Raw genomic sequence first — 15,472 nt, forward strand, 5'->3', positions numbered from 1 at the left:
ACACACACACACACACACACACACACACACACACACACACATACATCAAGGTCAGTGTCAGGCTGGTATATATATAGAGCTCTCATGGGCATCTCGATCAGTAGGACATGAAATAACTCAGGACTGACAGTTGCTTGTGTCCTGCTCCAAAGCCCTTCTCCACCTTCAGTCTTGTTTCCTTCTTCTTGTCCTCACAGTTTAGATTCATGGGTATCTCCTAAATAAAACAATGCACATGCATGCCAGTGCACCAGCACAGTGGAGCTGGTGGGTGGCAGATATCCACCCCCACCCCCACCGCCTCCCAACCGCCCTTGCCCATGACAGAGCCTTCACATCCATGGCAGGCCTATAAAAGCCCTTGTGGTCGTGTTGTCACTGGTTGGTGGAGTTGAATCTGCACTACTCTACAGAAGATGAATGGTAAGATAGGAGGGAAGGTCACAAATGAAGTAAGCACTTCCTCTAACCCACCGCTCTTAGCATTTGTCTTCACTTCCCTCCACCTGCAGTTGGTGAACTCTTTCTTTTGATTTTGTTGCCTGTGCGTTTTTCAAAGGAAATCCTTCTGAAACATCAGCAGCACTTGCAGCGACAAAGAGATGTCATTGCCTACAGGATGAAGAAGCTGGCGGCTAAGCAGGAGGAGATAACTGTAAGTATGTTTGACTTGCTGTCGTATGAGATTAGTTAGTCATTTCTAGCTGCTTTTTACATTAGCAAAACACCTGCAAATCTGAGGCCACACAGGGGAAAGTGACTTGAGATTTTAATAAACAATAATGAGAAGGATATGAATTCTTTGGGTTATGAGATCAACAACAACAGGAAGCCAGGCCTATTTTTTCCCATCAGCATTAACCTCTGTGAACGCTATGTTCCAAAAATTCCCGTTCTCATATTCCAAAAATCATGATACGTGCTCAGTGGCGGCCTTAGACATCTGGGGGCCCGTTTCAATATTTCATATGAGGCCCTACCCTGTTAAACATAAAATTATTTGCCAGCCATGTGCCCATGTGTCGCTGATGCTTTAAACCCTGAAAGGACGCAGTAAACGCACTATCCATGCATCCCAGGTACGCACAACATTGTGTTAAAATCACTACCAGGGCAAGAAACCAGAAGAAAAAAAAGACATGAACAGGAATCTTAACACAATCAAAAACTACAGTTTTTAACAATATTCTGAATTTAAATTTGCAACAAAAGTAATGAGAGCAAAGTGCTCCGCGTTATTTCAGCACCACGACCACGGAGAAGGAAAGGACGAGACATGCGGACAGACAGACGTCAGGCGCTGATCCTGTCGGTGCTGCGGTGCTGGAGCAGCAGACAGACAGCTGTCTCCTCCATTATTAACATCTGTAAATAAGCTGCCAATAATATCACATTTTAGCTGTACTCTCGCTGTGTTTTATTTCTCTGTTAAGTTAGGACGTACTCATAGATCGCCTGTTTGGAGGAATTTTAACCCGAGGAAGAAAAAAAAGAGGAGGAAAGTGATTGACGTCAATCAACTGTGCGCACGTCAGGAGGAAAGCAGGAAAAACAAAAGGACATTAGAAAAGGAATAATACGGGGAGAAGGAAAACTAGGGTCTATTGATAGTTTGCGGGCCGTTTTCAAAGGTAAGCCTACGTTGTTATTGATATTTCCTGCCGTATTACTAATCAGGAGCGATTACCGTCGCGGTGTGGCATGATGAGCGCATCAGGTTGTAGAGCGGATCAGGGGTCGAGTGTGTGACCGCACGGTGGACAGAGCTGTTTGTGTGTGTGGTGGATGTAGGCCTGTGTGTGTGTGTGTGTGTGTGTGTGTGTGTGTGTGTGTGTGTGTGTGTGTGTATGTTAAGGTGAAACCTATGAATTATTGTACTGTCTTTTACTTGGTGGCTGGCAGCTGGGGGCCCCCCTGGTGGCTGGGGCCCGTTTCAATTGAAACGGTTGAAACATAGGTAAGGCCGTAACGTGCTGTGTAACCTGAATGCCTCATTTATTTGGTTTGTTCAGTGCCTCATATTGTTGTGTTTAGCTGATAGCAGCAGAGAGCACGTCCTTGTGCTACTGAAGCACATTCACCTCAAGGTTAAATGAGTTATGGATTGTGGAGTTATGGATCCTGCCAGTTGGTTTTTGTGTATGCGTGTGTGTGCGCGTGTGTGTGCGCGCGTATTGTGGTCGTTCTCCTGTGGGCCTGATTTTGTTGATGGTGCTCTGCAGACTCTGTGCTGCATTTAAGCTCATTTGACAGAAACTCTCATTGTTGCTCATGTACCAAGTTGACATTTTGTGCTCTGGAAGCTGAACAGGTCTGAAATCTGAAGTCAATTAATTTATCAATCTTTTGTCGTAAAATGTATCTGCAACTATTTTTGTTAATCACCATCAATCATTTCAGTCACCGCTCAAGTAAACACATCCAACATTTTCTACTTTCAGCATCTCAGCTGATATGGTCAGCTGTTTCTCTTCATTAGATGTGATGTGATTGTAAAAATTGCCATTTGATAGGCAAAATAATTAGAGGATTCAATTATTATCAGCTTAACTGATAATGAAAGTAGCTTTATTGTGTTTTGAGATGATTATATTCATGGCTCTCACAGTGGTTCTAATTGACAATGTACCTCACCATAACATTTAGCCATATGTTACCTGTATTATTGTGGTATTAAAGTACCTATACAAAGGCATTACTACTCTACTACAAATGTACCGTAGAAAAAGACCAATGCAGTGAAGGAGAAAATCCGGAAGAAGTACGAGGACATGAAGCGGGTTCTGGATGAGGATCTACGCATCACGCTGACCCAACTGGACACAGAGCACGAGGCCACAGAGAGGTTAGTGGAGGAGAGGATAGAGGACTGCTACCACCTCACCCAGCAGCTCAACAGGGAGCTGGACAACCTTAGCGCACAAGTGAAAAAGGACACACAAGAAACTGACATCCAGGTAAACTACAAGTCACAGATTCATACAACTCAAGCGCTCTCAGTGGAATAAATGTCAGTGATTATGTGTTTTTTCTTGTATCTTCTACAGAATACTGACACAGACAAAAGGTATGTTTATGCTAAGTTAAAAAAGCTTCTCTGTGTGAGGTAAATTGTACTCCTGCTTGATGAGGCAGCTACAACAGGGAGCTTTGATAGATCAGCCTGCGTAGTAGCTAGTATCTACCAAACATCTTTCCTCTGACAAACAGGAAGTGGAAAATTCCACAAAATTCAATCTGCGTAATTTATCTAGAGCAGTTACTCACAGTTTGAGACAAATTTACCTTGGACTCAATGACATAACAGTTTATTTTAGTTAGTCAGTTAGATGTGATCACACTCATATAACAAATTTCAATTCTAGTAAAATCTAATGTAGATATACAGTATTGTTTGTGGTTGGAACTGTTACATAATAGAAGAATTATTATCAACATCAATAAAATTAAGATGATATATATTTGTCAGCATCCACTCTAAGTACCTCTTCTTTTTTCAAAGTTATGTTTGTATTAGCTACATGTTTATTTGTGTTCAGTAATTGGGAAATTTGTCACATGGGTTATTGCTGGATTAAAAATGTAATTGAACTGACAAAAAGCTATGACTTATTGGGGCGTTGTAGAGCTCAGTGGTTTGAACAGGCGGCCCATTTACAGGGGGTAAAAATGTTGTTGTTTATGCACAATGACAAATAAATAAATCTTAAAGTCCTCACTGCAGCGGCCCCAGTTCGATTCCACCCGGCAGCCCTTTGCTGCATACCCCCCCCTCTCTCCTGTCACTCTCCAACTGTCCTGTCCATCAAAGGCAAAATGTTTTTTTTGTTTAGAATTCATGAGACTCTGAAGTTGACCGACCCCGACATGATTCAGATGGACGAGTTCAAGAGCGAACAGCTGCTGAGTCAAACCATCAACCTGCTGCTGTTCATCAGATCCCAGGTCCCTGTCACCAAGAAGCTGTTTCAGAGCTGTGAGTTCACACAGACACACATGAGACTTCGCTAACACTTTACTTGAAGGTATCGTCATAAGAGTGACATGACACCATCATAAGTTGCTTTTTTCTTTTTCAGGACAAAGCGTTTTTTTCATACCTTGTTGACGGTTTCTATTCCATACGGACATAATGAACTTTCATAGTATATGACACCATCATGAACGTGTCATAAACATTATGTCAATGTCATAACGTTGTCATTAAACCAACCCTAAGAAACTTTTCAACCTTCATATAATATTTTCAGAACTTTTGTGATGTTACATCGACTTACAACAGGTTGAATGACACCTGTCATGGCCTGAGGGGGTCTGTATCGCCTTCACTGGCACTAAGCAGCTTTGAGGAGCATGGTAGGAAAGCGGCTCTCACTTAAGTTTCACTTTCACTTTTGCGAGTCACGACGAGGAGGGAGCAGTAATGCGGCACCTTTCTGTCGGATTGTGTACGTGTGTTTACTGAGAAATGATCCGCTGGTAACAGAAACTTAGTTTGGACGTCTTCTGTTAACTTCCATGCACCAGGAGATCAGGATGTTTACGGCGCTACGCGCTAGTGCTCATGGGAAATGGAGTCTTCCTTCAGGCAAAACACTACCGCTTTGGGCCACTGGCGCCGCCAAACTCAAACAAAACTGAAAATTCTTTAGTACTGCTTTAAGTGTCATTCGGTTAACCCTAACCCTAACCCTAAAAAACCCAACCCTAACCCTACAAACACAGAATGACACTTAATGATAACGTTATGACATTGACATAATGTTTATGACACGTTCATGATGGTGTCATGTCAGTCTTATGACAGTGTCATGTCACTCTTATGACGATACCTTCAAGTAAAGTGTAACCTAGGCTTCTTGCTCAAAGCTGCGTCAAAGGTCATGACTGTTGCATGTTGGGAAGGACGTGACGTATCACCTCCCTCCGTATTGTATCAATTCTTCTGATGTCTCTCACACAGATGCTGCAGATGTTGTCCTCGACGCTGACACCGCCCATCCCAAGCTGATCGTCTCTCCCAAAGGCGACTCAGCCTCCTACATAGACACCTGGCAGGAAGTCCCAGAAACCCCCAACCGTTTTGACACCACCCTGAACGTAGTCAGCCAGCAGGGCTTCAGCGAGGGCCGTCAGTACTGGGAGGTGGAGGTGAGTGAGAAGACCTACTGGGAACTGGGGCTCACTTACCCCAGCATCCCACGCAAGGGCCGCGAGGAGGAATGCTGGCTGGGCCGGGGCAAAGAGTCTTGGTGTGTGGAATACTTTAATGGAGCCTACAGCGCATGGCACGATGGCGTCCAACATGAGCTGCCTCTGCTGGCAGGGAGACAGTTCGCACGCATCGGGGTATTCTGCAGCTTCCCCGGGGGGTTGGTGTGCTTCCTGGGAGCCGACACCATGACCCCCCTCTACTGCTTCTGTGCCGGGACCTTCACTGACACCTTATTCCAAGCAATGTGTCCTGGTCATGACAACGAGGGCACAAACTGGAAGTCCCTTAAAATCTGCGATGCTTCCCGATCCCCTCCTGTTCTCTGAGCCTGGGGCAGGAAGGGAAGGGTGGGGGCAGAAGTGGCTGAGAATGTGTCGCCCCCTTGGGCATAGCCTATGCATGAGGTGCTTGATCAGACTTGTGGAGATGTGTGGTGCATGGCAGGTTGGTCAAAATACCTGAGGGGGAATTTTCAGGTGTATCTCGATTTTTAATCAGGTGTGATCCATTTCCAGTTATTGCTGCCTTTGTTTATCATGGACATACCAAAGCTCTCTCTCACCTGCACTTTGTGGGAAATGTCTATTATGTTTATTGAGTAAACTGTGATGAATCAGAAATCTCAGATGACAAATTGAGGAACAAGGAATTAGTTGGTAAAGAAAGAAAAAAAATAGTAATTTACACTTAACTTGGAAAGACAATGATCAAGGTTTTGAACTTTTCTATCATTACTTTAATTTTAGGAGTAAAGCTGGTGTTATTCTAGATTATTCTTCTCCAAACCCCGTCAGTCTTTTGATAATGAGTCGGAACAGATGGAAACTGGAAATCTGTGGTTCTTATAGTGAGGATTTCTACCGGTTCCCAGAAACAAAAACATTAGAGAACCACTGTATTCAACACATCCCATAAGGGACTTGTATCTCGGTTTATATGCTTAGATTTATTAATATTTTAAATGAATTTATGGTTGGCTTTGATCTTATTATGGGATTTGTACACAATTAGAAAAATATAAACATCTCCAGCTTTATCATTAAGGTGTAAACAAAAAGAAACAGTCTACTGTTAAAAGTAGGGATGGCTAAAAATTAAACTGAACAGTGAGATTACTTTAAAACCTTCTAGTATCTTTAATATTTGGTGAAGTAAATGAAACTAAATGTATTCATGATTCATGTATGAAGCATCAGAAAAGGTATCCCTTTCACTGTGTTCTGTGTTCACAGATGTACAAGAAAAAAGTGACACTCAAGCTTATTACACAATAAATTCTTTATGTTTAATACAATAAAATGTTTTACATAAGCATTCCTCTGTTTTGAAGTTATTTAAACAAGGTATTGCCCCAAAATGAAAAAAGAAATATTGGGCCAGATTATAATTTCTATGTAATTCATTCATTCATTTTTCCAAATATTTTCAAATATATTCCTGAGGACAACAGCATTTAACACCGGAAAGCATTAAAAATTTTACCCATAAAAATCAATTTTTCCCTCCAATTCCATTCCAAAACAAGTGGAGCAAACACTCCGTTCAGCACAGGTTGGGCACCACGTCACTGATCAGAGATCCATGTGTTGAGAGGGCTTGAGAGTTGTGGCTGTATTGGACAAAGAATGGGGAATGCCAGTATTGATCACACTCCTGGCGCCTATAAATATAATGCAAGTGTGATTAAAATAATTAAAAATGACTGATAAAAAAATACAAAGCGAGAAAAGGAGAAAGGGTAATAAGAAAATTAAAGCTACAGCTGAACTTCCCCCCTTCATTACTGATACATGCAATCATGTGAATAGTGATAAAACATTGTAGCAACAGTGTGTGTGTGGACATGTGGATTGTGTATGTTCAGACTTGTCACCACCAGTAATAGCTGCCTCTGTGAATGACAGACTTTGGAACAGTAAGAGTGTATCTGCATAAACAAACTCTGTAATTTCTAATGACCAGCAGCAAATGTCTTGTTATATATGAAACAGCATATTTTCAGATTTTCACATATTTTTATAGTACGCCACTTTTTTTTTTAATGCAATATTGTTTGGGGAAAAACTTGGCTTAAGAATAATATATAAACATCTTTTTTTTTCTTATTATTTATAGTTTGGGTTTTAAAATCACTCGAAAGCAAAGCTCAATTTTTAAAATTAATATAGTAAGACATTGCTTGGCACCTGTTACTACAGTGTAGATTATGACAATGTACAACACAAATATACAGTGAAATGATGTGGCATTTGTGCTTTGGGCCCCAGTCCAGTTTTACACTATGATATTTCCCATATTTATGACACTATTCAGACATTCTGAAATTCTCTCTCTGTTGTACAAATGCTTCAGCGTGAATCTTATCATTCAGTGAAGCTATTTTAGAGAAATGTCTATTTCAGGGAAATTCATAAAACTGATGTGACTAATAAATAAAACAAGTGCATTGTTTTGATCATATGCAAATACGCAAACTTCACCTTCTCTGGCAAGTGAAGTCTTCAACATCACGCTGTGAAAACTCGCAAAATTGCAAATGATTATTGCCGTCATGGGAGTGGACTATGTACTATGCACTTGACCCAAAATCTCATAGAACTAATCACTACACAGCAAAAGATCACACCTTCCTAGCCATACATATATGAAATTCTTTAACAGTACATTTACCCACTTCATGGGACATTAAAGAACCTGAGGATGCCAGCATGCTGCTACCAACTTAAACTTGCTAGGAAGGCTGAGACACTGAGCCTTTGGCCAGAGCAGCGTGATACGTCTCTGCTCAGAGTGTTGTCCTTTTATTTGTCTCTTATTTTCGGACGACTGACAGCTGATAACATTAAAACATTTATAACTGAAAATGATCTAATTCATTTTCCAGATGATACTACTGTAAGGATTTAGCAGACCAATTTTATAATCAAAGCAGGTCGATCATTTTTACCATTTGAATTTATTAATCACTCTATTCAGTTTCAAAGTGCAAATTTCCGTAGACTTAGTGCTTCTCAAAAAGAGTGTTTTTTAAAAATCATATTACATAAATATAAATATGAAATGATACCTGAATAATTAATGCTTTAAAAGCTTTCAACTCTGACCCAGTTCCAAATTTATTTTTCTGTGCCATGGCGATCGAGTATTGTCCTCTACACATGCACTGGACTGCTTTAGACAGGTTTATGATCAGTTTCTGGAGAGACTACTCTCCAACACCAAAAGCCAATTATTTCAGTTATTCAGAAGCCGATTCCATGCACTAAATGCTAGTGCCAACTTTTCCCTGTCCTTGCTCACCCTTGTCCAGTAGCTACTACTACAAGCTGGAAAATGGAGAGACACATATTCAGATATGATTCCCCAGACCCACAAAAACTGGCAGCAAATTTTCCGGGCCGGTAGAATAACATGGATATTTCACAATGCCTGTCGACAAAGATCAGATCAAATGTGACGCCATTATTCTGAAGAACAACCTGAAGAAGTGGAATAGATGTCACCATCAACACATGAACGCAGAGTGCCACTGTATTTTTTTTTTTCTAACGAGTGCTGATTTTCAGGCCCAACTACACATGCTAAATGCTTTTTTCATGTGCTCCGAATGTGCAGTGTCCTGCTGGGCCTGAATCATCCCTGAATGCTTTGACCGCTTAGCCAGTTCCTGAAACAGTCAGTCAAGTGCGTCAGTCAGTCAGTCTTTGATATCATCCGGTCCGGTCGGTCAGGTTGGCGGTCAGTTGAAATAGAGTTCTTTCGTCAGCATAGAGACCACGCAGGGAATCTGCTTCTTCTCACTGAAGCGTGGGTCTTCAGACCAGGACTCAAAGCTGGTGGCCACCATGTAGTTGACCCGTGTCAGGATCTGCATTATCTCCAGCTGCTTGCCAAACTCGTTCAGGACGTTGCAGAGCGCCTGGACAAACCAGGAGCCGCGTCCAGGGTTCCTCCATGAGTAATACCCTGAGAAAAAAAAAAAAATCACAAGTCAGGATTCTTTCATTTTAACCATTCATTAATTTGGCAATAAAACATTTACTTTAAAATGAGACTTCGGGTCAAAACAGTCTTGTACCTGGCACAGTGGAGTAGGCAAAGAGGAAATCTGCCTCTACAGGGATCTTATGTCTTGGATTAGCATCTGTCTCCAGGGTGTCGTTTGGCGGACCCGAATCTGTCTGTATACCATCATCAAATTCGGAACCCCGACAAGCCTGGTGAAGTAAATGAAATGACATTTCATTGTGATCCTGAGTAGTTTTCTCAACGATGACCTGGTGAAGCAATTAAAACATTAACTATTTTTAAAAGCTGGGATGGGCACATTTTCTTTGCACAGCAACCATCATCTGTCCATGGGGAACTACTGAGAGTCATTCAAATGTTTTTATTGACTTCTACTGTAACATTCATGTTGGATTATCGCTACTGCTACCACTACTTTGTACATCACATCATCATTTACAAATGAAAGAGCTGCGTACCTGGATGAAGAAGAGTTTTGGCTTTCCGACTAAGCTTTTGCACATGTCGCCCCTGAACAGCGAGGTCATGGTCTTGATGGGCATGGCTCCATCTGTGCCGTAGATCATGCCCTCTTCGCCGTGGCTTAGCAGGATACAGGCGAAACACGAGCTGTCACTATGGTCTTCCTCCGAGGCTGACCCATACACACACAAACAAATACTCAACTCTTAGCTCGGCTCGGGCCTTGTTAAACCTCTCGAAATTAAAGCACAACCTCAGTGATTTAATGGATTCTTTTAACCACACGACTTTTACATCTATGCTAATGTTAAAGAGCTTAACACTTAATTAAAGTGTATAAAATGTCACATGTTTGTCCCCAGGGGAGCATGAAAGTGCAGATGAACGTTAATTATAATCATTTTATTGGATGTTGACATTTCTTATGAGGGACTCAAAGGTTCCATGTATCTAAAATTATTAAGATTTGTCCATTGAGAATATACAATAATGTCATGGGAGACCAGCCATTCATTTATAAGAGACTGTCTCATAGAACGAACAGCTGACAAAGGTAAACATTTTGAACTGATTGTAATGCAAGACCAAATTATGCATGGCTCATCCTGTAGGATGAAACCTATTGTTGTATTAATAATGCATCATTGGTACTGAATTTAATGCCATGGCTGACAACAAGACAGATTGGCAGCTTCTAAAAATAGCAGCCATTAAAATGTCACGTCATATCATATCAAACAAAAGGTTCACCAGCCATATGACATTAGAAGTGACCTTTCAACTGTCTTCACTAAGGTTAAAGTCATGCTGGTCACTTGTTATAATGCAGTTAGTTTTACAATGGCACCACCTGCTGTCTGACCTGGTGATTTTAGGGGAAAAAATACAACAAAATACAACATTCATAAAGATATTGGGGGTTTAAATATCAACTTGTGTGTACAGATAGAAATGCATAAGGGAGATATTTCAAAGCACCTGACTGTGTGTATATCAAACCTAAGGACTGACACTAGATTTGGTGTCTAACACAACCTATCATGTATTTTTCTGCTACCAGGGCTTTAAATCATATTTTTACATTCACACTAACCCTTCCATTGAAAATGACACAACCAAGCTGCTGTTTACACATGTGTTGCAGTCACAATGTCATTATATGAAGATTCAATTGATGTATTGAGATCTGACCAGCAGCTGGTGAGAGTTACAGAGAATATAGCTGTTCAAATTATCATCAATGACTTCCATAATTAAGGTGAGATGCATGACCATATTGAGACAGAGAAAACTCTGCTCAGTACATTTGTTTCTAAGCATTAATAAAGACATTTTAATAGTAGGTCATCATACCTTTAATGATTACTAGATCTGTCAGCATCTACAATGAGACTGACACTACACAGAACAACATTTCTCCAAGCAGTTGTATCTAGACAAAGTTCAAATTATCTCTTCTGTGACTGTGGAGCCCGAAAAAGGTGCTTAGATCCCAACACTGAACAACAGAGGATTTTCCTACTCACCTTCTCTGAGAAGACGTTCCATCTTCTCACATGTCTGATCATTGTAGATGCAGACATCGAAGCCCAGGCTCTTGAAGCACTTGAACAGCTCGCCTGCGTCGCGGTCCGTGCCATTGCGTACATTCATCCCTGTCGAAACAATTTGTTTAGGTCTGTCCAAAAATATTCTAGTCGGATTAAAAAGGCAACGTCCTCGAAACTTGTTTGCCGTACCTGTCTTTTCATCAAAGTTTTTGTTGTTGATGATGATGCACTTGCCCACTCGCTGGTGGCTCATCTTATACTGGAATGTTGGTGAAACAATTCTGTAATGGCTTTCAGAAGAGTAGTCCTGCTCCCGCGTCTGGCCATCCTTATTCTTCTTACTGGTGGAATCAGAGAGATACAAATATTAGGGTAACACTCCCACAATATCATTATAAAAAATAAAAAAATAACTAAACTACAATATTATCTACTTATGAGTAGTAACATACATTTTTAAGTCCAGCTACACATGTCAAATGTTAATGTACACAATATACAGTAATACATCAGATCCATGAGAAATTTCCAAATGCGCTGGCCTTTCAATTAAATAACAGTATTGTGATACAACCAAGCCAAAGTTCTTAGATGCTACAAGTTAGCAAGAAATGCTAATCTTCAAATCCATAATCTCACATAAAACTATAATATTCACTGTATATGGCAGTGTTCTGTACATCAGAAGTTGTCTAGAAACATGTTCTTGACTCTTAAAGAATAGCAGCAATTGCTTCAGCAAAGGTAAATGTCCCTCCAACACAACTGAACTCACATCAAACTGAAAACACTGGAACCACTTACTCAGAAACCAAAGAGTACATACATTTTCAAATAAGGCATTAATGTCTCTGGCCAAATTTGGTCGCAGTAATCCACCGTCTGGTTAAAGAAGAAACTAGAACATTTTCGCTCGGAGCAGATTTTAAAAATTATAACCACATCAATGTAGATTGAGCGAGAGGAAATCTTCAACGAGCGGCAATTCTCACACACCTGTCATATTTCCATTCTTTAAACGATGCATCCAGATAGCTAAGCCAACAGTGGCCCACTGGGGGCTCACAAAATCCAGGCTTGTTCCAGAAGAGCCTAGTCATCAGGTTACTCAAGCACAGGAACAATACACAGCAATGCAGTCCAACAGTCTCATGCACAGACCCTCACAGGCAGCACAGCCATATTCTAACAAACATGTGATCCAGAACTTTTTGAAGCCCCCCTCCCACCTCCAAATTGTGCCAACATACTGTACCAAACAATTGCGTGAGGGTGGGCAAAGAGCTGCAACTCTGTTTTGCTGTGGGCTGGGCATGGCAGAAAGAGCAGCAGGTAGGAGGACGGTGAAGAGGAATATGAGGCAGTTCTGTCGGTCTTACCTGGGTTCGTCATTAAGCGCTACGCCACTCTGCATCTGAAATGCGTTGGTTTTGTCTCGTTTCTTTTTTTTTCCCCAAAAAAGAGTATGTTTCTCCAGACCTGGCAGCTTAATTTTTGGCTGTGTGCTAGGATACTGACATGCTCTCTGTACTGGATGGAGACCTGACTGGGCCAGCGGGTGCTGAGAACAGGGGCGGCGCACTGTGAGCCCCCTGAGTCAGCACCCTCGCCACCACACCAGCGCTTTCTAAAGGCCTATTCACACATGGCCCCTGCACCTCGCTGCCTGCTGAGGTCAGACAGGGCAACAAGTTGCTCCTGTGCTGACAGGCACAGAATCCACCTGTACTGACATACGTACTGTGAGTGACTGACTACTTCAACCTTTACACTAGAAGGAGTATATCTAGTACCCATACATTCCTGAGAACCCTTACTAAACGACTTAAATTACTACAACTACTGTAACCAAAGAGTCTTTGATTGATAGTTTCTGTCTTAAAGGAAAGATTTGTCTTCAATCCAACACGTATACACACATGATTACCCTCAGTCTTTATGATGTAATATTTATTTTAAGTCTTTTATAGTTTAAAGATGACTTGGAATCACAGGCATGACTAACGAGGTGCCACGAGTTGATCTGTTGAACTGTTTCCTTGTACTGTAGATAAGGTGACATTAGTTTAACGTCATATGTGTAAATATAGCACCCCTGTCTGTTATAAAGAAGCCATGACTAAGTGGCTAAGCAAAACCACTCAGAAGATTATAAATACTGCCTTTTAATACAACAGTTTTTTTTATGTCCTAATGTACAATAAGATATTTTATATTTAAACAATAACTCTTATTATCTTAAATCTAAAATCTAATGTGCTTTTTTTTATTGTTTTTTTTTTTCTTCAAAAGTAAGAATGATCTTTTACTCTTGTGATAGTTTGAGGTAAAATTTTAAATACCAAAATACCATGCACAGACTTGAGTTTGATTATAAGTGTCGGAAGAAATATGGATGACTAATATTCCTTCACAATAAAGACTCACAGTGCCACCTAGTGAGTGAAACTGGAACACAAAAAGGGGAATCACTTGATGCATCGTTTACACCTCTACCAAAAAGTCAGATGTAAGACACTGTAAAAAGACCCACACTCTGGAATATAATCTTTTTTTTTGGACCCTAGTGTGGTATAGTCTAATTTTGAGCAGCCACTTGAGGACTGACCCCAGTTTAAGATAGTATTCACATTCACCCCATTATACTAATTAGACTATCCAAAACTGGGTTGCAGTGTCAAATCAAGGGTATATATCTCATATCTTTTAAAGTTTGGATTAGTGAAGGCAAAGAGGGACCAGAACCACAGAGCTGTACAGAGCTGAAAGGGCAAAGCCGTATGAAGTTTGTGATGCCTTCTTGTAGTAACTGCTTGAGCTAATAAATAATAAACCACCGCAGTGTTTTTACAACCACAGTTTGCCAGAATCAAACAGAAGCAAATCTGTTCTGGAGGACAACACTGAATAAAATAACAAACCATAAATTGCCAGTGAAAAAACTGTCAAATATACAGAAAGAAAAGTTGAAGGGCTGCAAATCATGCATCTTCAAATCTCTACTTATGCATTACAACAGATGAAATCATGAAGAAAACACTAAAAACTAAAATACACACACGAGGTTGCTACATACAACTATCTATTGCCCAATGTATTAGGCAATAGATAGTTGTTGTAGCAACCTCGTCCAATACTGTTGCAATAGTGATTTCCCACGAACTAGGGGGTGAACAATAATGAAAGTGAAACACAAATGAATATGCAAAGGTCTGTATGAGCGAATTTAATCCGAAATGAGATTTATAAACCCTACATCCCAAATGGTTGTATAGATTTTCCTGAGCAGATGCAATAACGTTACAGGTGTAGGAGAATAAAGTTACCTCCCGAAGAGCAGAAATCTCCCCCTGCGGTCAGGCTTTGCATCCGTTTGGTCTCCTTCCTCAACTCCACCACCAAGTTCAGCTCTCCCAGGTTCCCCAGCCATCTGCAGTTGGTATGATACGTGTTACATCTAAGCCTACAGTGGTTTCAGCAGCAGTGGTTTCCATGGTGTTAAGAATAATGATTATGCTAACTTCTCTGCATTATTCCTCAATCGCTGCTGACACCAATACTGTTTTTAAAACTGTTCAAACTGTTTCAAAACATCATAAACTTTTATACAACAAAATTACCACTACATTACATCGTTAGTTTCATTAAAAAGCGTATACGTCATGGGTTAAACTTCACTTGCTAGCTGAACTGGGCATAACGATTAGCATAAACAAACAAAACAGTGCCAAGTCTCGCTAAACTAAAACAAACCCACTTTCAGCAGCTGTGTTTGCATGAACTTACTCTCTGTTACTGTTATTATATGATAATAATTGCGTAAAGGTTGGCGGTGAGTCGCTTCTTCTACTCCACAGTTGTCGTCAACTTTCTGTTCCTCAGAAAACTTTCTACAGCAAAACGAAAGAAGTTGACACTTCGGACACTTCGCCTCAAACTCCCGTGGTGCGTAATTACGTCATAGCGGTGCGTCATCACCCACGTCTGCCTGGTTTGGTACCTAAAGTTACGGAACAGTTACAGAAAACAGTAAGTCAAATATTTTTCTGGGGAAAAAAACTACACTTCACTACTATACTTAACTATAATGGGCATTTTATACAGCACAACACAACACCATTAACCTTCAGAATAGAAATGAGATTTTATAAGTCATCATCACAAGAGTAAGGAAACTCACTTTCATTGAGTTATTCTGTTGAATTAGTGACCATGA

The 15,472-nt window shown here is 40.7% G+C and overlaps 2 protein-coding genes across 2 annotated transcripts; one reads left to right on the forward strand and one right to left on the reverse strand.

Annotated features, from left to right (window-relative positions):
- The first annotated feature begins 380 nt into the window (after window positions 1–380).
- On the forward strand, window positions 381–6,137 carry LOC146968181 (E3 ubiquitin-protein ligase TRIM58). The gene is made up of 6 exons (XM_085761437.1): window positions 381–452; window positions 560–655; window positions 2,724–2,957; window positions 3,048–3,067; window positions 3,834–3,976; window positions 4,964–6,137. Exons 1-6 carry the CDS (start codon window positions 417–419, stop codon window positions 5,539–5,541), a joined length of 1,107 nt encoding a protein of 368 aa, XP_085617563.1. The 5' UTR covers window positions 381–416; the 3' UTR covers window positions 5,542–6,137.
- A 338-nt stretch (window positions 6,138–6,475) lies between these two features.
- Window positions 6,476–15,211, reverse strand: casp7 (caspase 7, apoptosis-related cysteine peptidase). Its single transcript, XM_085761438.1, has 7 exons — window positions 15,043–15,211; window positions 14,583–14,686; window positions 11,446–11,597; window positions 11,233–11,361; window positions 9,703–9,878; window positions 9,294–9,432; window positions 6,476–9,181 (listed from the first exon to the last, which is right to left on the reverse strand). The coding sequence occupies exons 2-7, from the start codon at window positions 14,684–14,686 to the stop codon at window positions 8,955–8,957; spliced, it is 927 nt and encodes a 308-aa protein (XP_085617564.1). The 5' UTR covers window positions 15,043–15,211; the 3' UTR covers window positions 6,476–8,954.
- Window positions 15,212–15,472: the final 261 nt, after the last annotated feature.

This window comes from Trachurus japonicus, chromosome 19 (genome assembly GCF_045865225.1).
Source record: "Trachurus japonicus isolate A0001 chromosome 19, Traja_1.0".
Taxonomy (NCBI): Eukaryota; Metazoa; Chordata; class Actinopteri; order Carangiformes; family Carangidae; genus Trachurus; species Trachurus japonicus.

Bases quoted from the DNA above. Each gene is read 5' to 3' on its own strand.
- LOC146968181 (XM_085761437.1), top strand. From the start codon at position 417: ATGAATGGTAAGATAGGAGGGAAGGTCACAAATGAA. The intron at 453-559 runs GTAAGCACTTCC...CGTTTTTCAAAG, and splicing joins GAGGGAAGGTCACAAATGAA to GAAATCCTTCTGAAACATCA. The intron at 656-2,723 runs GTAAGTATGTTT...AATGTACCGTAG, and splicing joins CTAAGCAGGAGGAGATAACT to AAAAAGACCAATGCAGTGAA.
- casp7 (XM_085761438.1), bottom strand. From the start codon at position 14,686: ATGGCTGGGGAACCTGGGAGAGCTGAACTTGGTGGTGGAGTTGAGGAA. The intron at 9,433-9,702 runs GTACGCAGCTCT...TTACTTCACCAG, and splicing joins CAAAACTCTTCTTCATCCAG to GCTTGTCGGGGTTCCGAATT. The intron at 9,182-9,293 runs GTACAAGACTGT...TTTTTTTCTCAG, and splicing joins TGCCTACTCCACTGTGCCAG to GGTATTACTCATGGAGGAAC.